At 32.7% G+C, this 23,918-nt stretch overlaps 3 protein-coding genes across 3 annotated transcripts; 2 read left to right on the plus strand and 1 right to left on the minus strand.

Moving 5' to 3' along the window:
* Positions 1–5,101: 5,101 nt before the first annotated feature.
* LOC125849428 (uncharacterized) lies at positions 5,102–8,406 on the plus strand. The gene is made up of 9 exons (XM_049529511.1): positions 5,102–5,501; positions 5,585–5,772; positions 6,245–6,520; positions 6,610–6,668; positions 6,921–6,957; positions 7,044–7,115; positions 7,200–7,350; positions 7,458–7,616; positions 7,717–8,406. The coding sequence occupies exons 1-9, from the start codon at positions 5,241–5,243 to the stop codon at positions 8,074–8,076; spliced, it is 1,563 nt and encodes a 520-aa protein (XP_049385468.1). The 5' UTR covers positions 5,102–5,240; the 3' UTR covers positions 8,077–8,406.
* A 3,482-nt stretch (positions 8,407–11,888) lies between these two features.
* On the plus strand, positions 11,889–17,612 carry LOC125848513 (uncharacterized). Its single transcript, XM_049528397.1, has 3 exons — positions 11,889–12,237; positions 13,423–14,000; positions 16,530–17,612. The coding sequence occupies exons 2-3, from the start codon at positions 13,452–13,454 to the stop codon at positions 17,379–17,381; spliced, it is 1,401 nt and encodes a 466-aa protein (XP_049384354.1). The 5' UTR covers positions 11,889–12,237; positions 13,423–13,451; the 3' UTR covers positions 17,382–17,612.
* A 2,721-nt stretch (positions 17,613–20,333) lies between these two features.
* LOC125849102 (protein SHORT-ROOT) lies at positions 20,334–22,351 on the minus strand. Its single transcript, XM_049529118.1, has one exon. The coding sequence runs from the start codon at positions 22,134–22,136 to the stop codon at positions 20,601–20,603; it is 1,536 nt and encodes a 511-aa protein (XP_049385075.1). The 5' UTR covers positions 22,137–22,351; the 3' UTR covers positions 20,334–20,600.
* Between the last annotated feature and the right edge of the window lie 1,567 nt (positions 22,352–23,918).

The following is a 23,918-nucleotide window of genomic DNA, read 5'->3' on the forward strand; positions in this document are numbered from 1 at the left end:
ATCTCTAACCATGATTTAGATGATAAATACATTATATATCTAATTTTAAAAATTATTGTAATCCCGTAAACATTTAAACGAAGAAAGCTTTCATTTGCTAAAAACTTAATCTTTTTATTATATTTTTTTCACCTCATTGATAGAATATGGAGCTTTCATTTTTTTCACCTCTTTTATCCTATTTCCTGCAAAATGTAAGTTTTTAACAAATGAGAGTTTCCTCCCATGACATTTCACTAGGGTTTGTTTCTAAAATTTTCTGTGATATACACCATTCAATTGCATGGAAATAAAGCTACAAAATCTCACACTATAGTCTTGTTTCGCCATTGTTCTTATTCGGTATAAAGAGAAAGAAGAAAGGTAAAGAGACTGAATTTTGTTTCTTTCCTTCTTTCTTCTTTTTTGTTTCTTTTACAGCAAAGTTCTGTTTATTTATTTTTAAACTTAATCTCTCTATTACATTTTTCTCACCACATTTCTCTCTATTTATGGACAAAATCATACTATGTTGTTAAGATTATGGGATTACAATAATTTTTAAAACTAAATATATAATGTATTTATCATTTAAATCATAGTTAGAGGTTTATTTTGGATAATTTAATCTTGGTCATTTAATTTAACTTATGACATGTGTTATTAATCCAAGTAAAAATTTGGGGAAAATGGAGAGAAGGGAAATAGAGAGGAGCCGAATCCATCTTACCAAGTGAGCAAAATCCTGTTCATAAATAAGATATTAGAATATCCTAAAATGTCTTATAAATTAGCATAACTTACATAAAATTTTTTGAAAACTAATTGCATTATTTTTCTACTCTTTTCCAAATTACAAAATCCCTTAAAATTTATAAATTTCGAATACATCACTATACTTCTGGATACATCACACTTCCGGATATATTTAGTTACTATAACACATAACTAATTATTATAATAGTAGTCCAAAAAATTATCATCAAATAGTTGATTATCCTTTAATATAATCATTCCATATGATACAAATGATTTTTGCAAGTCGAGCATAAGGGTTTTTATTGTTTTGTAAACTTTTAAAAAATTATATCTTTTGCAATATCTAAATTTATGGATCAAATTTAAAATCATAAATTTGAAATTTAAATTCTACTAAACTAATATATCATAGATAAACATAAATTTCAAATGAAAATTTTAAATTTGAAATCTAAATTTCATGGCAAAGGCCCTAAATGACCGAAAATTTGGGTAGGATTACCTATTCTACCATCTCTTCTAGGGGTGTTTGTGGTTCGATTTGAATCGGTTATTGGTTAAATCAAAACTAAACCAATCTAGTCGGTTTTTTTAATTTCTAAAACCAAATCAAGCCAAACTAAAAAAATAACCGTCGGTTTGGTTATTGATGGTTTGGTTCGATTTGGTTCAGTTTTTCTGGTTTTTTCAGTTTGAAAGTAATAATTTTTTAGGACATAAGTATCTTGATAGACACAAACACCTAGTACATGAACAATCCACTGAAAAGCTATTGTTGGTTCAATTAAGCAATTAAACAATACTAAAGTTATCATTACACGAACAAAGTGATTCAATTAAGAGAATGAGTAACTATCTTATGATATGCATGATAGGTAAAGACTAAAGTAATGAATTTTGATAGACTTGAACTTATGATTGTAATAGATGGGCTAAAATTTAAGTGTTGGGCATGTGAAAATGGTAAAGTTAAAGACTTAAGTTACTTAAAATTTAACAAAATATTTATATTTTATTTATGAATAATATATATAAATAATTATGAAATTTATATATCTAATTTCTCGGTTCGGTTTGGTTATTTTTGCAGTTATTTTTTCGTAAAATCAAAACCAAACCAAATAGTATCGGTTTTTCAAAATGTAAAACCAAACCTAACCAAATCAAACCAAATATCGATTTTTTTAATCGATTTGATTTAAATTGCAATTTAATTTAATTTTTTAACCATAACCATGAACCGCCCTAATCTCTTCTTATCTTTCTTATCCGAGAGATCCGGCGAATATTACAAGGCACACTATAGCTTGCTTTGCTTCCTGTACGCTGTAATGCTTATTGTTCTCTTGTCAGTTAAATCCACATATAGATTTCAATTACTTTGCTATAGTTAATTAATTTATGTTTTCACATTATCATATTATTAAACTACGGTAAGTTGAGTTGATTTGACGTAAATATCAAAAAAATATTTCTCTCAATCGATATTTTAGAAAATAAAAAATTAACGATGGACAAAATTTTGTAACTGAATCATAAAAAGTTTCATATTAATTTCATTTGACTAAGAGCGTGTTTGACATTACTGTTGGAAGGCCAGATGAGCACTTATTTTGAAAAAAAAACATTTTTATTGAAAAATTAAGTGTTTGACAAAGCAGTAAAAGTGTTTTAAATGGAAGTAGAAACAATTTTTCTGCTGTTGGAAGAAGTTAAAAATTTCTAAAACAAAAAATTATTTTTCTCAAGACTAAACTATCCTTTTCATATATACATAATTACATATTTACCAATATTTCTTATTAATTAATTAGCATATTTCGTAAGTTTGGTTAAATTTCATTTAAGAATTTTATTTTTTATTTTATATAATAAATTTTATTTTTTATTTTTTGTTTATATATTATTATTTTATATTTTATATATTATTTTACGTATTATTTTGTAGAATTAGAAAAAAGGTAACAACAATATTTTTTCAAGATTAGAAAAAAGAAGAAAAAAAATAACAATTAAAGATTTTAGCCTCTCAAAAAAGTTATAATATTGATTGAAAATTTAAACATGTAAATTTTAATTTTAAAAAATAAAAATTTAATTAATTATTTTATAACAGATATTTAAAATATTTTCTCTTTATAAAATAATTTTAATATTAGGATTATATTAATAGTTGTCATTTTTTGTAATTTAACTCTTAAAAACACTTTTTAAAAAAGATTAGTCAAACACAATTTGCTTATAAAAAACACTTTTCAAATGAATTAACCAAACACGAATTATTTTTTTTCAAAAGCACTTTTCTAAAAAGTCATTTTAAAAAAAATACTTCTAAAAATAAATTTTTTTTAACAGAAATGTCAAACATACTTTAAATCACTTATAAGTATGCATATTAATTGCAAATTGATTAGTTGGACACGTAGTTTGACGCGTGGATCATGACTGGTTTTTCTGTTACCTTAAAATCCAAAACCATCAGTAGCCCCAAAAAATAATATAGGGGTGGGTGGAGGCATATGACACTTTTGGGAAAGATAAGTAAATCAATCTATATTTGTAAATTGTAATAGCCCCAAAAAATAATGTGTTTCGATGGGTTCAGAGTTTGATTGACAAAGGAATAAGTAGAAAGATTACAATACAAACTCATACAAGTACAAGGATATACGAGATCCTTTTGCCAAATTTAATACTCCACGTCCAACAAACACTTCATTCTTCTGGGAACTTCTATTCTACTAGCTGCTAGTAGTATTTGAAAGCTGCGTTTCGTGACTCGTGAGAGATTGCTGCACGTATTGTCTAGAAACCTGTCACACTCACACATTCAATCAACTTGTATAAGTTCACAATAAAAAGGCTATTAATCAGTAACCACATCCCTACTGTTTCATATAAACACGAAAACTAGAAATAATTGATGGTCATATATTTAATTTGTACTTCTCACAGTATATTAATTAGTTACGCAACAAAAAATTAATACTGGAAGTGTATATATATATATGTCCAAATCTATATATTGGTATTCTCAATTATTGTGTGTACGTGTTAAATATGTCAAGTGTGTATCATAATTTTTTTGATATATTGAAAAAAAGCTACATAAAAAGTTTTAAAACGTTGATAATTAAGCTATATTGCTTAGATTTGTTTAGGGTAGAAAATTCATTTTCTTAAGCGCATTTTTCTAAATTAGTAAATCTTCTTTATATTTGTGACCTTCATTTGCTAGAAAGTCTGCATGTTGATTTCCTTTCTCTTTAAATATATTTAATTGTGGTCTTGCTAGCTTCAAGTAAAATATTTAAAATCTTCGATAAAAGCCTAAGGATGGTACATCTTTCTGCTCTACTATAAGCTTGACAATAAGTTGACAGTTTGTTTCCACTTCCAATTTTTCGTCTCCCAATTATTAGACAGTTTATTTTCCATGATTGTTTCTAAAAATTGCTCCAAAAGCAGTATCATCTCCACTGTGAGTCTTGACAAACAAAGAAAAGCCCATATTTTCGCAATAGTAATTGTTAAAATTCACCCTATGGACTATGGTAAACCTTCCATGTTTAAAGTTGGAAAATGGACGAACTTTTGACTTTGCACCGATTAACTTCCAAAACATCCTACAAATTGACACGCAAAGTTACAACAAATTACAAGCATATGAAAACCCTATAATTAATTTGTGTTTGGGAGAACTTTTCATTTTAATTTTTTTTATATGCCTTCAAAGCACCTTTTAGAATACTTCACAAAAACTTTGTTGGGAACAATAAAAAACATCCAACAAAATAATTTTCCTAAATCTTTTAAGAAAAAAAACCCCAAAAAGTTGCACAAACGGGTGTCTGCATTAAAAAAAAGAAAAAAGAAGGGTAATCTTTTACATTAAATCTAGCTCCTTCTTTAAAATGGTGAGATATATCAATCGTTCTTAATACGCAAATATAGTACTAGCTTATTTCAATCACCAAGTGAAATACAAATTATTGTTGCAATGAAATTCACGGTGAAATTATTACTACTTATTACATTATTTAATAATTATGATATTTACTTATTTTTCGTCAATATAATTATCAAATAACTTTGTTCACTAAAGTTGAGATAGATTTTAATATATATTTCTAAAAAAAATAATATAAAGAGGATAAATGAAGAAAACAAAAGTAAACAAAAAGTAGAAAGTGATGATGAGTGTCTTTTGTGATGGAAAATAAATCCATAAAATATCGTGTGATGAACGGAAAAAAGAAAGCTTAGGCGGTCAAAATAATCCCAATTTACGATAGGAAGCCCTTAAATATCGCACACTTAATTAATCTCCTTTCATTTCATTTCATTTCTCACTTGTTCACATTTCAGTCCCTTTTTAGTGAAAAATAAAAATGGAGTCAATTATACTTACTAGAAGAATATTATTAATCCCAACACACAAGAATAACCAAAAGTTTCTTACTAGCCACAAGCTATCCTAACCTTAATGATCAAGTCAAGGAATGAATTTTCCTCTTCTTTTATACCACTTTTACTTTTTATGTTTTGCCTCAAAAATATTCAAGATCATCATCATGCCAAAATTACATGGAGGGGTTCTTCTTCCTTTCATTCTTTTATTAATTTCGACTAATATGATTGCCCAGAAATCTCTTGTATTTGGGTTCATTGATCATGATGAAATTTCAACTAGACCTGATCCTCTCAGACATTTTAAGTCATATAATGGGAGTTATAATCTTGGCGACAAACACTATTGGGCTGTAAGTTTTTTTTGTTTATAATAAGATAAAAAAAGTTCTTAAGGGAAACTGCTTATTTGTTTTTTTGCTTTGTTTGTTTACAGTCTGCGGGGTTCACAGGCATACATGGGTATGCAATTGCTGGGATTTGGTTATTATTTGGTTTGGGTTTTGGGAGTTACATGATTTTTAAGTATTTTCATGCCAACACAAGTACTTCAATTGTTGAGCATTCGCCTTCTTCCTATATTTTGATGTTCTCGCTGGTTTTTCTGTTTACGATTCTTGCCATGTAAGTGCTTTTGCTTGCTTATTTTTTGCTACCACTACTTTTTAAATGACTATGTGCTCTGTTCCTATAGGAAATACATTAAACAATCATGTCATATTCATCAATAAATAAGTAAAAAAACATGTCGAGTACAATCTCACAAAATAGTACTTTGGGCATTATTTTTTTATAACAACGGTCAGTGTGTATAAGTTAAACTATGTATTAAACTAGGGGTGCAAGTTGCAACTAACCTTGAAGCTATGAGTTCAAAGAGGATTATTATTCAGAACTCATAAACTAAATTTTTTTTAGCTCCGCCTCTAAATCAAACACATTGATTGTTTGTCCCCTTTCTTTTATTGATGGTGATTAGTGACCTATATATAGGAATAAAGCAATGGAGTACTGCATAATTGATATTTCATTTATGTTAAGTTTTATACGAAGAAGACTGACTGATGTGTCTACTACTTTTTGTTTTGTTTGGAAGAGTTGCAAGCTGCGTTGTTTTGGCTGCAAACAATGGTTTTGAACATAGAGTAGAAAGGCTTCGCCAAACAATTTTTGATGCTGGTGGTGATACATGTCAATCCATTAGAAGGGTAGTAAAGGTTTTGCTAAGTATGCAAACTCTTTTAAGCCCTTATAATTTTCAGGCAGACCAGATGTTGAACGTGACAACCCATAGGCTTCGAAGAGGATCTGTTAGTATTCAACAGTTTATTGACAAAACCCAACACACAAGCAGTGAAGCAATTCGAACTCTGTAAGTCACTGGCCTATGCCATTGTGTCAGGTCTTATGGTCACGATCAAATTCTTATCTTCTTTGAAAATATGCTCTGTTTTGTTGCAGGTATGTTGCAAATATTGCCATTGTCACTGTCAATTTAGTGCTTTTGGTTAGTGCATTAGGTGAGATTCTAGCACACAATGCATCATTATCTTTTAGAAAGGAAGCTAAAATGTACTTTCATGTTTGGGTGTAAAACTAGAGATTTTGTGAATTGTGATAATCTTGTGTGAGTTATAAGCTATTACACAATTTCTACTTTTGCTAGCTGTTGTCTTGCTTATGATTTTTCTGTATAGTCAGTTCCTTCTAACGTAAGTGTAAATCAATCATCAATGACATGGTTAGACTAATGGAATGCTGCTTTGGCTCAGTTTTACTCATTTGGCATTGGCCTCTTGGATTTATAATGTAAGTAAGATTTTGATACTTATGTTTGACACAAAATCACCTTTATATTCTCAAATCCTAATGAAACAGCTCTTATTAACTACTAGAATAATCCTCTGCTGCTGGATTTTGACAACTCTGAGTTGGGTGCTGACTGGCTTTGATTTCTTTTTCCATATGTGAGCACAAATCCTTCTCTTCCTCTCAGTACTTCAGCTTAATTTTTCATTTTATATGCTGTAACTTAGCAAATGTTGATGCAGCTTTGCAGATGACACCTGCTCAGCTTTGAAGGACTTTCAACAGAATCCTCAGAACAATAGCTTGCAAATTATACTTCCCTGTGCAAATCCTGGAACTTCTGACAAAACGTTGGAGCAGATTGGGGCCACGGTTCATAATTTCATTACTCAGGTACTGTTATCTATAATATACAAGAAACAAGGATAGGAGCTTACATATATTCTCTTAGCATTACTAGGACAGTTTTTTATTTTTTTCTTTGTGTTTTCGATTTCCAGCTAAATTCTAAGCTGAGAGAGGTACAAGGATTAGGATTAAATGATATCGGGGAAAATAGCGTAGGAACAATTTGTGATCCCTTCTCCGGTGCACCTAATTACAGCTTCACACCTGATCTCTGCCCTAAGGATACTATTCCAATTGAAGAACTGAAATATGTAAGTTACAAGCTTTAACTTACTGAACATGAATAAGGATCTTTATGTCTCATGTCCAGTGAAAATTTGGAGATTTTTTTTTACTTATGTTTGCCTGTAGGTTCTGTCAAGAGTCACATGTTATGAAGGAAATTCTTCAGGCAATTGCGCGGGTGAAGGAAGATTCATTCCACATGCCTCATCTGTGATATTATTCGCTTATACTCAATCTATTCAAGACCTGATAGAAATATTCCCTGATTTGCTGAGCCTAAGTCAGTGCTCCAAAGTAAAACAAGCATTCGCCAACATTTTACAGTACCAGTGCAGGCCATTTAGACGTTCAGCACGAATACTATGGTCATCTATGTTGTCACTATCCATTCTCATGGTACTTTTAGTACTAACATTGATAGTAAAAGCTCACCAAGAAACAGGAAGAAGCTTTGATACATGCTCCATTACTCCTAAAAAAGTCTAAACAATACCAAAAAACTTGCCCGATTGCAGTAATTCTGCAGGCAATGTATAGAAGATGTAGATGGTTTGCACATTTTTTTTTCTTTTTTTGTAGTTATAGATGGAAGTATACAGTGTATACTCATTCCCCCTGAAGTCGTAAGACGCCTTAAAAAATGGGGGTTAGGTTATAGAAAATAGAAATAGAGAATATCCTACCAAACTTGTAGTTGATATATTGGTTCTTGTCATGTACACGACTTAATAACTGTGTGTACATATTTGGCATGAACAGTGATTGATGGGTACCAGAGGCTAAGTTTTGGCCTTGTAAATTTACTCAATTAGCATATTTGTGACACTATTTCTAATTGGTTTTAACGCAGTCTTTCTGTTGGATTGGTCTGTTAATGTTAGTGGAATTTTAAAAGATACGGAGTAATAGTAGTACTAATTAGGATTCTCAATGTTGCCTTATTGGTAGAAATGAGGAAACACTTGGAAAAAAATTACTTAACTCGCATAATCACACTCGGAATCTACATGTATTAGATTATTATCTAATATCTAATACATCCTACCAAACAATTTCGGACTAAAAGATATCTACAAGTAATTTTAATAAAAATTGAGATTTGAAATGTTAAAATTAATGTAAATTATTTATTATAATAGATGATAAAAATAATTTTGATAGTGTAAAAAATATTTACCCAATTGGTGGATATAGGGGTGGACATAAATACCGGAAAACTGAAAAATCGAACCGAACCGATTCTTCGGTTTTTCGGTTCGGTGTCGGTGTTATTTTTTCGGAAGTTCGATTCTTCGATTCGATGTTCGGTGTAAAGGTCTCAAAACTTCGATGCACCGAAGAACCTAACTTTTATTTTTAAAAAATTAATTAATTTTTTTTTAATATATATATGGGCATTCTCTTAACTAAAAATTAAAAATTCAATCAACAACTAAATCATTCATGAAATCAAAGTAACACCAAATGTACAATTCAATAGTTAACTTGAAATATTAATTTCCAAGAGAAACTCAAACATATTTCTACTAATGTACATTATGTAAAGGAACCATCTTCATACTTGTTTTTCACGATAATTGTTGGAGGCACAATGTTCTTGATAAAGACAAATATAGTCTTTTAGTTGGCACAATAAGTGTTCCACGGTAATACACATCATTCCTTAACATAGTTTCAAATTTCTAAGTATCTTATACTTTATCCTTATTTTATTTTTCATTCACACCGAAAAACCAATTTAAAAACACCGAACTAAACCGAATCGAAGTAGAAAAAACCAAACCAAATCGAATTAGTTTGATTTAATATACGATGCACGCTTTTTTAAAACCAAAAATCAAAAAACCGAACCAAACGCCCACCCCTAGGTGGATATTAGTTAAAAACTATTTCCTAAAACACACTTGATTGATGACAAATATGTTGGGATAAATACTATTAACCATATATTTAGATATAATATTTATTATATAATAAATTTATTGAGTTCTGCAAAAGTTTTAATAGATCATATATTCGTTTATAGTGTATGTTTACTTATATAGTAGGTGATTTAGTGTATAGAGTTTTAGCTTATTCACAGAGGATTAAATCAACGGTTCTTATAAATATAAAGTTTTTTGTTCACAATCTAAGATGGAAACTGGACATGCCATCGGTATGATTGTAGCACAAGATTATATATAATATATTTTGTTTATATGAGAACCGTTTAGTTCCAACTTCTTGTCCTAGTGTATTTTGTATGTATTGAACGGGACCGAATAGAGATAGCTGCTTTAGACTGACTCACAAAAGCATATTTTCTAAATTGTTAAATGTACTTATATTCTTAATCTTGGTATAACTATTATGATATGTATATATTAATTATTGTTTTGATTTATTAAAATGTAAGATTCAGAGATGAGTCAATATGCTTCGTATATTGGATGATAATAATATATAATAGGTGAAATAATAACTTAGTTGATGGAATCCATGTCTCAAAATAGAGATTTACAATATGCCTTTTTGAGAAGTTTATAAGTTTTTATTGTGTCAAGTTGATTTATGAATCTGAAACATGAAATAAGTTAAGCACTGCTCTAAAGAAAATTAATCATTGAATTAACTTCGTCAGTAATTTAATTTATTGATTAATATATGTAATCTTAACATGGAAATTACATAAGTGTTTAATGAACAATTTCAAAAAATAATTGAAAGAGTGCAATTACGAATTTCTAGTAGAATGATTTGTAATTTATTTTGGTAATTAAGAATAATTCAAATTAATTATTTGAAATTATTTATAGGAAGTCTCATTAATTAATTTTGTGGTCCTTACCGTGCTCATATTTAACTAGAACTCAGAATCCTAATTCTATGGAGAAAAAAAAAGAACGTGACTTTCGGATTTTTGAAAGTAACGTGTATTTTTGTTCTTCTATAAGTAGGGTTTCTTCTGACCTAGAAAGAAAACTTTCTCTACAATATTTGTCAAGTATCACGATAGAAGACTGCATATATGTTATCTAATTTGTGATTTGTGGATTAGCTTGAAGGTCTAACTATTATCTAACTTGTGGATTAGCTTGAAGATCTGTCTAATTTGTGGATTCGCTTGAAGGTACACTCACACTTCAAAATGTGTTAGTAACATGATTATATGTATTTTAACATAAACATATCAATTATTTATTATTTATACAAAAATTTTAATATACCTCCGTTGTGCATATAGTTTTCTAACGAAATATGTATAACGAGCAACCTCGTTGACCGCGGAAAGCCGGACACCTAATATTGGTTGGCTACAATTTTCTTATATGCTAAAGCAGGCACTTGAGCAGAAATAATTGAAAAATGATTAAAGTTTACGCATAATGTAGCAGTAATATAATACGTTCCTTGAAATTAAAGGACCACAAATAACCACATTAGGTAATGACACCTATTCATTGACTGTTGCCTGCTGGTGAGTGGTGATACCAATATTTGTCAACACAAAATTAAGCTCCGTCTTACAATTCTCAATTTTTTATTTGTTCAGCTTAAAAAATTGATTAATAGTTTATTATTTATTTTTATTTATTATTAATATGTCAAATTAGAACAAAAAAAAAAATAAAAATGATGGAGTAATGAAAGTGAAGGTTGATAAAAGATCTCATGAAAACATTAATGAATTGAATGGCGTCTTAAATATTTTGGCCATCAGTCATCAGTTTTCCGTTGGCTATCTACTCAACGTTGATCATCTCAAATGGCCAACAAGCATGTCTTTAATAAGTCCAATATCCCTCCAATTTGGACTTCAATAATATATATTTTTTAAAATAGAATATTTTAAATTATTAATTATTGTCACATATAATATTAAATTTTTAAATAAGTAAATTTTATTTTTAAAAAATAAAATATTTTTATATTCAAATTCACATTAAATATAATTTGTTTCACTCTTGTACTTTGACAAGTGTTGGCTGTTGCGATATAAGTATACTTAATCATAAACAAGAATGGAACAGTAATTGACTAGTTAATCCCCACCAGACAGCTAAGGACCGGTTTAGTTAAGGGTAGATATTAAAATTTTGTGTGAAGACGTGTTCAATTCTACTAGATGTATTTGATTTATGTTAGAATTTTTAGAGACTATTCTAATTCTAAACCTTAACTTATGTCTGATATATATTTCCTTAATTTCACAAATTCAAAATATTCGTAAGGATCAAATTCAAATCATAAATATTACTATAATTTATTTTCTATCAATTTAAAATTTATTGCACTCGGAGAATGTGGAAAGAAAGTGTTGTAGCGAGAGAAAGAGAGGGAGATCGGAGAAGTAAGCATAGATAGGTGGAATTTAGGGGGGCCAAGGGAAGAACTTTGGTCTCAAGTTATCATTATTAACATTCCAAGATCCAATTAACAGCTTATTCCACAACCTTCTTTCCCTTTGCTACTCATTAACCCTTATCTTCCCCTTCAATCTGGGTATGTTGGGGAAAGATATTGCAGAAATTAAATACCCAAATTAACTTTTCAACATCTAGTTAAGCAGCTGATCAACTTGATGATTAGCTCAACTGACAGAGCAGCTTCGATTGAAACATATGTCGAGAGATTTCGTTCAATCTTCAGCTAGCTTGTTTTCAGGTAAGCTTGTTTGCACCCACAATTTGACTCTTATACTTCCCCTTTTTCTTCTTCCTTTATGAGAATTAAATAATTTCTCTCAACTGCCTTACATATTTTGTCAAGACTTTGTGGGCTTTTTGCTGATCAAGGTTCACAATTTGTGGATCTTGAGCTGATCAATGCTGAAACTTTTGCCTTTATGTCAATTGATAGTCAAGATCATAGAGGACTGCAAGTGCATCGTAACATAGTAGATATTTTAATGTTTTTCTTGTGATAAAGTTGTAATCTTTGGGTTGATATTGAGAAACACATACTGTTCAAATACATTGTAGCAGCAGTGATTGAGGTTGGAGTTTTAAGCTGAGACTAATCTCCACTCTCACAAAAACAAAAAAGAAGAAGATTCAAACGTTAAAACCTTCCAAACATTGTATGTGCAGTTTATATCTCAATAACTTTAGTAGGGGAGTTGGCCTCTATTTTATAGAGGACCTGGCCTACCCATCACAAACTTATAGGTGAAATGGGTCTCAACTCACCAATGGCGGAGCCAGAATTTCAACTAGGGAGTGTCAAAATAAAAAGAAGTTAAATTGTGTAGAAGTTGAGGAGTGTCAATATGTATGTAATAATATGTATATACATAAAAAATATAATTTTATCTAGTTATGTAGTATAATTTTCTGACGAAGGGGTGTTGATCGACACCCCTCAATTGTATGTAGCTCCGCCACTGCAACTCACCTATATGTAATTTGGATTAAGGCTTATGTTTTATTTAAAACTTGGACCATGCCTTATCCTTTCAAGCTATAGTCACTGTAAAATTGAATTCTGACAATCTAATCAAATTTTTTGTTATTAGCGATTACCAAGTTGTGTATGCTCAATGATAAACATGTTTCATTTGTTTGTATCTTTTGTTGGTGCTCAAGATATCTGCTAGAGTGATTGATTGTGCATGTATGATATTGTCGGCAGTCAACTCTAATAGAGTTATAAACTTCAGAAAACTTGATTTTAGTCATTTTCTCTGCCTGTTAATACAAGTTACACATTTTCATTTATTTACAAAATATTCACCTTTACTGAGAGATATGTGTGGGTACATTCAAACACAAGTACATATTGTCTCTATTATGCTTCACATATACTGACTATAGTTCTGAGTCTCCATTGGTTTGATTTTCTTTACTGCAGCATTACATTCAAGATAAAAAAGGAACAAAATGAGGTTCAAGAACAAATCCAGGAATCCAACCACTATACGTTGCTATCCAGGACGCAGATGCTCATTTTCAGTTCTCTTATGGAGCCTAGTCGGTTGCCTTCTTTTGCTTAATCTATATTGCTTTATTTTCGAAAAGAATGCACCGCATGGGGGTGCACACTTACGTATTAACCAGCACCAACACTTTCGTGAGCTTGAGGAGGTTGAGGAGGATAATATACAGATGCCACCACCAAGGAAGCGATCCGCACGTGCTGCCAAACGGAAGCCTAAGCGGCCAACCACCATGATTGAAGAATTTCTTGATGAGTCTTCGCAGCTAAGGCATGTCTTTTTTCCTGGTCAAAGAACTGCAATAGACCCTCGTAGGAGTTCAAATGATACCTATTATTATTACCCTGGGAGAATGTGGTTGGATACTGAGGGAAACCCCATACAAGCTCATGGGGGAGGTATTCTACACGATCAGAGGACAAAAATGTATTATTGGTATGGAGAGTATAAAGATGGGCCAACATATCATGCTCACAAAAAAGGAGCAGCACGAGTAAGTCCTGGATTTCATACATTTTTATAAGTGAATAACTTGTATGTTATTGTTTTCTCTTTATTTAAATTGTTGTTCTGTGTCTTGTAACATAGGGAATTCTGTGCCCCTCCTCTCTTCTTTCAAAGTGTATATACATGTGAACTGGTATTGGAGCAGGGTGGGAGAAATGAAGGCACGTGTCCGGAATATTGTGTGATAAAAATGTGTCACGAAGGCTTAAAGGTAAGTTCTATAGAGTTGTGGTTAGACCTATATTGTTGTACGGGGCAAAGTTAAGAACACACACCTTTAGAAGATAAAGGTAGCAGAGATGAGGATGCTCAGATGGATATGTGGACATTCTAGGAGAGAAGATTAGGAACGAAGTTATACAAGATAAGGTGGGAGTGGCTCCGTTGTGGACAAGATGACAAAAGCAAGACTAAGATGATTCGGGCATGTGAAGAGGAGATGCATGGATGCACCAGTAAGTGTGTGTCAGAGGTTGGCTATAACAGGTTTTAGGAGAGGTAGAGATAGGCCGAAAAGGAACTAGGGGAAGGTGATTAGACAGAACATGACACATCTTCAGCTTAGTGAGGACATAACCCTAGATATGAAGGTATGAAGGTCAAGGATTAGGATAGAAGGATAGCAGGTAGTGAGTGTTATAGTACTTTATGTGGAAGAGGAAGGGGGCTAGTCTCCTCTTCTCATGTTCTACTTCTTTAGTAGTATTATTTAGTATTGTGTATCTTATTCTTCAATTTCTATTACCACCTATTTCTTCATTTGCTCTGTCCATCTTGCTATTTTTTTGTCATTATTTTCCTTCCAATCCTACTTTCATTACACTTCTTTTGAGCCATCTGAAACAACTTCTCTACCCCACAAAGGTAGGGGTAAGATTTGTGTATATTTTACCCTCCCAAGACCCCACTCGTGAAAGTACAATGGTTATGTTGTTGTTTGCTCATAGTGTACTCTTAATCAACACCTCCTTCCCTCTTTTTTTGAAATAGGAAAAAAAAAATAAGAGGGAAGGAAACCCTCAGGGGTTGGCCTGCTGGCAATTGACTTGAGCCTTGGGGTTTGCTCCCTTTCAAGGTCTCAAGTTTGAAACCCACTAGGTGCAAACAATTTCTGAGGGCCATCGGACTGGGTAAAACCTGAATTAACTGTGGTGCACTTGCGGGAAACTCTTTGCCGAGGGCCTGTGCACCCCCGGGATTAGTCGGGGCTCAAAGAGACTCGGACACCCGGTGCAAATCAAAAAAAAAAAAATAAGAGGGAAGGAGGTGTTGATTAAGAGTACACTATGAGCAAACAACAACATAACCATTGTACTGTCACGAGTGGGGTCTTGGGAGGGTAAAATATACACAAATCTTACCCCTACATTTGTGGATGAGTATCTCATTTGCCAACCTCCAAGCCTCCTTTGGGTTCCGAGCTCTTTCTACCTATAGATAAATGATACCAAAATGTTCTCTTTGAATTCTGGAACTTCTCTCATTGCCTGGAATAATCTCATATTCCTTTCATTCCATGTAGTCAAAATTGCATGGTAGCCAAGTTTTCTAAGCTACTTTCCGCTGGTCCTCAGTTTTCTCAATCCTTACCCTTCAACTTCAGTTTCTAACATTATCTTCAGGGTACCCGATCAAAGTCCAATAAGGAGGACACTATCACCAAAGCTGTGAGGCTACTCTACATTGTAAAGTTAAATGATCAGCAGCCTCCTGTTACTCCTTACACAGACTACACGAACTACCAATAATCGATTTCCTCTTTCTTACTTCTAAGTCTGTTTTGCAGTAAGAATTGTAACCACCATAACCATGTGAAGAAGGTCGCTTTCTTCCGCACATGTCCATATCCTCTTCCATCCTTGTTTGTGAAGACTTAGGTAATTGGATCTCTGAAAATGTTCTGGAGAGGCCATGTTGAACACATTACATGACAATGCTCTTTTTTTTTCACTGTAAATATCTTCCAGTATTCTGTATCAAAAAAAGAATACAAGAAAAAGATCTCAATGGAAATGTGTTGGTTCCTAGCTCCTTCCCTACCATTTTATCCTCCTCACCTTCTGCTATAGTGGAACTGAATTATTTTCATTGGGCAGTTCCTCCCATTCCCTACCCCACAGTGACTTAACCAACCAATCAGAGGTCAATTACCAAATAAGCAATCTTAAGCAGTTTTGTAAGACTCAACACTTGAGAAGCATTTGGAAATCATTTGAGCATGAGTGCCTCTTAAAGGGACATTTTAGTGTCAACCGTCTTAGATGAGTGACCTAATGGGGTGATCTTTCAGATATCAGGCTTGAGTCAAACATTGGCACTGTATCATATGCATAGCGATAAATGAGATGTTCTTTATATTTATGTATAGGTTATGAGACGTTCCCTTTGTTCCTAGATTAATGATTACTTGTCCATTATCTAGATTGGTTTTACTTTTTTGGCTAAGGGGTGAGATTTATTCTTCATCTGGGAATTAATTTTTCGGCTTTTCATCCCTATTCTGTTGTTCTTTCAGGTTGATGTTATCGGTGTTGGTTGCTACTCATCCAAAGATTTGTGGACGTGGAAAAATGAAGGAATTGTTTTGGCAGCAGAAGAACATAACGAGACACATGATTTGTACAAATTAAATGTACTGGAGAGGCCAAAAGTAATTTACAATGAGAAGACAGGTAAATATGTAATGTGGATGCATATTGATGATACAAACTACACGAAAGCTTCTACTGGTGTAGCCATTAGCGACCTCCCCACTGGTCCGTTTAATTATCTGTACAGTAAACGGCCCCACGGATATGAAAGCAGGGACATGACACTCTTCAAAGATGATGATGATGTAGCATATCTCGTCTACTCCTCAGAGGACAACAGTGAGCTTCATATTGGTCCACTTAACGAAGAGTACATGGACGTGACCCAATCCATGAGAAGGATTCTTGTTGGACAACACAGGGAAGCCCCTGCTTTGTTCAAACATGAAGGAACCTATTACATGATCACATCAGGTTGCACTGGTTGGGCTCCGAACGAGGCCCTGGCTCATGCAGCTGAATCAATTATGGGGCCATGGGAGACCATTGGAAATCCTTGCATCGGAGGGAACAAAGTTTTTAGAGAAACAACTTTCTTTTCTCAGAGCACATTTGTGCTTCCTTTGCCTGAGCTACATGGTTCCTTTATGTTTATGGCAGATAGGTGGAATCCAGCTGACTTGAAGGATTCAAGGTATGTGTGGTTACCTTTAAGAGTGTCAGGGCCAGTAGACCGGCCTCTTGAGTACAATTTTGGCTTCCCCTTATGGTCCAGAGTGTCTGTTTATTGGCATAAAAGATGGAGACTTCCTTATAGATGGCAGGAAATAAATTGAGTAGAGGAATAGGAAATCATTTGTACAATATGTTTTTCAATTTTTCGGTTTTCTAATAATTTTTCCATAGTTGTGTTGTAGTATTTTTTTTTCCCCCTCTTCACCATAAAGATTAACCAGTTCCATGCAGAATAACAATAGGTGTAAATTTTTTAGATCATGAACCGTAATAATGTAATTTTTGAGTTAGGATGACTGTTCTTGAGTGAAAACAAGCTCGCCTTTCTCCTCCATTTACACTTTTCATATGTTTTGACTGCATTAGACAAGACAACTTGACAGCTGGAAATTAACTATATCTCATGTTTTGGTTTGAGGTATTAGCTAATCCGGGGTTTATTTTATCCCGCCATTTATTTACTATTTCATGTAGAATGTGCGATAAAATAATCATGAAATTAGCTAAACATGAGATAAAGTTAATCCCCATCCCATCTACCAAACGACCCGGAGTGAACAATCTCAACGATTCATTTTTCTTGTTTCTTCATTTCGTTTTCCTTATGCTGAAACAGTTTAAGAAGCCAAATGATTGCCTTTTTTTTATTTTTTTTATTTATGATTAGCCGCTACCCTTTGGGTGCGCACAGGGTAAAACCCATGCTACTATGCAATAACTCGCAAATCACATAGGAGAGGTAACCCACACTAGGCAAGTCCGGTGCAACGAGCTCGACCCAGAAGACAAACGTCTTGCTTTCGCTGGCAAGGGGTTTCGAACTTGAGACCTCCAACATGAAAGTCCCAAGCCGAAACCACTGGGCCACCCCGAAGGGTGCCAAATGATTGCCTTTTAACCAAAACAAAGCAATAAATGAAGAAATAGAACATAATCCTAATTAATTAGCAGCTTTGTTTATCATTCTCCTTTGTATTGTCTCCAAGAAAATGGTGCCCTGTATATCGGAGAAGACAAAAAATATTCCTATGAATTTTAATTAATTGGATTTGTATCCGTGAGTAGTTGTGCAGTCGCTCTCTGTTGAATTAATTACTTATTAAACATCTATTTTTGGGTAATAAATCACTTTCAGATTGTGTAGCACTGCAATTACATAATAATAAATCATACATTAAACAAGAAGATAATATAAAGACTTTCCTTCATCAGATGCCTAATTAGACGCAACATTTTTCACACTTCTCTTTTTTAAAAATAAAAAATAAAAAATGTACATTAGATAATTAAATTCCTTTTCTTTAATACGGGTGAAAAACTGACAAGGATTTATCAACCTTTTTTGGGCGGTCACCAACCTTTACGCAAATGTATAATTTTTTTAGCTATCATTTATATTCTGTTTTTATATTATAAAAATTGTGTAAAATAGTCACTTGAAAAATTATCCTTTCCTATCGACATTAAACTCAAGTCTTATGTTTTCCCCTATATTGTTTGACATAACAATCTTTTTTAGATAAAATATTAAATTATCATCTAATGTTCATAAAATTCTTGATTGTGATCTAATGTTTCCTCGTAAAGATTTCTGATTTGCTCAAAAAAGAACTATACAATAATAAAAAATGTAAACTAAAAAGATCATCTAGTTAATAATCGTCCCTAACGAAACCAACTTATTGTATTTTGGTCATCACAATAAAGTCTTGGTCAATTTTCAATCATCATAATATATATAAAATACCAGGTCCCCTTTATGGAGAATCAAATAAAATCAAATGATAGACAAAACAGTAGCAAATGAGGCCATGCTTTTGGTAAATCATATAAAGAAAAGGTGAAGTTCTTACGTTATTTTTAAAAAAAGAAAAAGGTGAAAAGGTGTTGGGGGGCAGGTCTTATCAAAAGAAGTTCCCACCACTTGCCACTATAACTATTACTGAATGAATGTTTGTTTGTAAGTTTGCTTTCTTTCTTTTAGTGGGCCAAAACCTAAAAGTAGTCATCCACTTCAGAAGCCATAAGTTCATTTTACTTATGTGGATGGAGGCCATCAAGTGGTCTTAAAAAGTATGGAGAAAAAAAATATATGAAAGAGACCATATCTATCTATCTATCTATACAGCGTGCAGGCCACTTATGTATAATTCTATTAATATAGTTATATTTATATTCTATTATATCACTAAAGACTAAACACCTTTTGTTAGATTCCCAAACTTAATGGCCGTCCTAAGATTCTATGGTCCCAACCAAAGATAACGACCCCTTTTTTCCCCGCTATAATCACTCAAACTCCACCCTACTACTACTCTTCAAGTACCCCTATGATCATTTTCTTGTATTGTCTTCAATTATTTCTATTTTTTTTAATAACGATGATATTGTTTGTGGACATCTCGACTATTCTATCAAGTAGCCCCACCAGCACTATATACATTCTTCTCCCACTTTATTGACTAGTACGTTGCAACGACAGTCTTCTTTAATTCTTACTTTATTTAAAGCCATCAAACACCCATGTTTATATCATCATTTGGAACCTATTACCTACTCCATCAAGACACAAATTTAGACCAAACACTTGACAAATTTCAAGTACTTTGAGAAGCTTTAATGTTTCAGGAAGATTATGTGTTAGTGATACATTGGCTATTTGTCCTGTTGTTCTCCTAGTTAACCATAAAGACAATAGAATCCAGATGGAGTATTTTTGTGCATTACTCTTAACACAATATTGACATTTTGTCAATCATCCATGATATGACTAATGGATGTATTAGCAAGAAAGACATAATTTGTTTTGGATTATACTAACCAACTCCTCACAAAAGGGTTAATTATCACTTAATAGTCCATATAATTAACTATTAGTGTAATTTAACCAAAATTCAATTCATATAAATGATTAGTGTAACTTGACTTGTTATGATAAGTTTATTTTATGGGTTATCAAATCATATTTTTGTTAAAAATAGTCACTTCGTATCATAGATAACTTAATCAACTTAATAGACTAAAAATTAGTGCACATAACTTAAACTCAATTGAAAAAACAATTTTTCTTTTCTTGAATACCGAAATTAATCCAATGTTAACAAAAGGTTAATCATCATATCCGATAGAATTAGTATGTTACTACTAATTAAAAACTCAAAAATTCTATTCATCATTTAAAATTTAAACAAAAAGAAGCCAAAGGTACCTTTCTTGATTCCATATCCACTCCAAACAAATCCACTAATTAAAGTGAGAGCAAATATGGAGATCTCGATGGTGACTCACCAACCACACCACCAATTGGTCCTAATTTAATTTTAAGGCTTCCATGCACTGGCCCACACCACCGGCTGTTCCTTCCACGACAAGAATATTCCGGCGGAATCTCCGCCACACTGTCCCATCGACCACCCATCTTTATACCTTCTCAACAAAGCTCTAACATCATCACAAACTTCATCACTATATAAAACCTGACTGAACCCTCCTCCATGCATACGATGTGACCATTTTGTCCCCGTTTCCCGCCTCTCCATTGACTCTGATGGTGGGCATGCTAGTAAATCAACAATCGAACGTCCTGCTTGTCGCTCTAGCATCAAACGTTCGTTACTTGTTTTTGAAAAACTCTCGTCTAATGATTCAAAATAAACCCTAAGCCATTTCAAACATTCTTGAAAACCTTTAACAAAATCGAAACCATCAACACCAACATCAAGATCAGCTTCTTCTTCAACAATTGTAACAATCCTAGGTTGTAACCTCCTAAATAATGATATCAAATAATCCCTTCGATTGCCAGCTGGCGTAACGGAATGTAACGCACCAATACAATTAATTGCTAGCGCTTCATCTCCTTTAATATCTAACGCACCAATATCCAAGTCAGATAAATTTCCCGCATGGTGAATGACGTTGAATTTAAACGGTACGCCCATAAGCCTAGCGAATTTTTCCATTCTATTACCAATCTCCTTCATCACTTTTTGCACGGACGCTGCACCTCCGCTAGCGGCAACCACCGTGGTGAGGCGGAGATGCGGTGTTTCATCGGTGCGGGTTGCTAGCGCTTCTAGTAAAGTAGGCCATTGAGTACAATAAGTGTTGCTAATATCAATTATATGCAACTTTGACTCACCTTCTAAGGCTTCCATAATTGCACCATTGGATGCAACGTGACCAAAAGTCGTCCAAGGGCTAACTTCCTGAAATTTCAAAACTAATTTCCTCGTTGACTCGAACGAACATGTTTTATCCGAAGCGGATAACAACGTACGATAACATCGTTCGCCAGAATCCGTCATACGGCTAAATAATGCTTGAAGAAAATAAGAAGCCAATTTTTGTTCGGTATCTCCATATGGAGAACTCAGCTCATTCAACATCCACATGAGTTGTTGGACACGTGTACTGTTCTTATCGGCTATGGCACGAGAAGTTTCTAGAAGAATGTCCGTCGCCCATTTTCCGGAAAATGAGGAAGCGAATTCGAGATTTAAATCACGTGCTGGGGAGAATTGATGATCATAGTGATGATGAGATTGAGATTGCTGTGTTGGGGTACTGCTTGTAGTTGTCGGTGTGGGAGTGTTGGAAATTTGTTGATGATATTGATTGTAATGAGGAGGAGGATAGTTGTTGTTGTGTTTAGAAGAAGAAGAAGAGAAATCATCTTCATCCATGAAAAAGTTGAAGCATTCTTCGTCTTGATTATTATGATGTGGATGATAATTATATGTGTTTTGTTTGTTAGAAGATCTAGAGCTGCTTGAAGTTCTGCTGGAGTTAAAAGAGTATTGATCAGATTGTTGTTGTTGTTGTTGAAGGGTAACTAATCTAAACAAAGTATCCATTTAACAAAAAGGGGGGCTACGTATCTCTCTTGCCACATCAAAGTTAAAAAGAATAAATGTATAAGACTAGTAGTACCTTTAGTGATTTTGTTGGATGGGTTCAAAGCAAAAGGATCAACTCAAGTGGAGTTGTTGGAGGAAAGAGTGGGGAGGAATTAAAAGCTTGACGCCTATTTACATAAATAATTAAAGAAAGAGAGAACAAGTAGTGGGCATAGAATAAAAAGATACTAATAAGTACTTCTTCCCTCACTCCATCCTATATATGATGTACATTTTCTATTTTGCTCAATTAGTAAGAAAATTATTACTAACAGATTGATTAACTTTATCATTTTGACATTTGTTCATACTCCCTTTGTTCCTGATTACTTGTCCACTTTTGAATTGACACACATATTAAGAAAATAATTAATGACATAATGAGTTTATCATTTTACCTCTATTAATTATGAAGTAGATGAAAAATTCTACATTTTTATAAGTAATTAGTCATTTAATTGAGGGTATAATAGGTAAAAAAAAATTGTCCTTTCTTGATTTGTCAAAATGGATAAGTAATTAGACTTTTGAAAAAGAAAATTTTGAATCTTCAAAAATTTGTTTAAACTTTCAAAGTCATATTAATTGTAAAGGTAAAATGAGAAAAAATTAATCAATTATATCATGATTTAGCAAGTGATCAAGTAATATGAGACAAAAGTTTTACAATATGGGACGGAAATAGTAAAAATTAAATTTCACTTTGCTTTTTCTTTTTTATATATCGAGGCACTCGATTAAAATCATTGATAAGAATGGAATAATAAGAATGAAATAGGGATTTGGTTGTGCTATGCTTTAATTTTTCTAATTATTCAAATGGAGTAAAAATAGTTCTTTTTTTTGCCGTTAAGAGATGGGAGATATAGAAATTGTCTGACAAAAGATATAGATAGTGGTATGTATAATAATAGAAAAAAGTAGTCTATAAAAGTGGATGGAGACCAAGAAATTAGTTGCTTTTGATTATATTTGATAGTAGACATAGAAAAGAGGGAGTGTAAGTGAGTGGGAGCATGCAGATAGAAGATGCAGGCGTGACAAATTTAATAAAATGAGTTTTGAGGGGAAAGAGAAAAAAAGGAAGAAAAGCTGCCGGCGTGCATCATCGTGATGATTCAACAATTCATTATCATCATTCATTATTCATTATCAAACCCACCACTACCCAAAACATTATTATTTCACATTCTTTTGCCTCCTAATCCATCTTCAAAGCCTGCCAAAAGAACAGCCACCAATAAAATAAAATAAAGATGAAAATTTGATACCCTCTCTCCTTTTTTTTACCTTTCTTATACTTGAACAAAAACCTATACAATATGTTTACATCATTAGAATATCACTTCAACTTTGAATACGATATATCATCTGTCCGTTCATTTTTACATGTCACATTTTACTTTTTGAAAGTTAAATTATGTGGATTTTGAGAGAAAGATTGTAACCTATAGGAGTAATATTTTTCGTATAGTCAAATTGACTTTCGTGAAGCAAAATATAACAGTTAACAGAAAGTGTGTACTAACATTGGACAATTAACATAAATCCAGGGCATGCTCCTTCACTTTTCTCCCAACCCCATCACATATACATCATCACCACTAGATATAGTTACTTACTAGGCCATGCATTTTCCTAGATAATATACTTCTGCCGCGCCTTCTTGTGACAATATAATGGAACTTGCGTAATCCATGGCTACTAATATTTTCTTGACAGTCTACCTCTTTCAATCAG

Source organism: Solanum stenotomum, chromosome 12, assembly GCF_019186545.1.
Source record: "Solanum stenotomum isolate F172 chromosome 12, ASM1918654v1, whole genome shotgun sequence".
Taxonomy (NCBI): domain Eukaryota; kingdom Viridiplantae; phylum Streptophyta; class Magnoliopsida; order Solanales; family Solanaceae; genus Solanum; species Solanum stenotomum.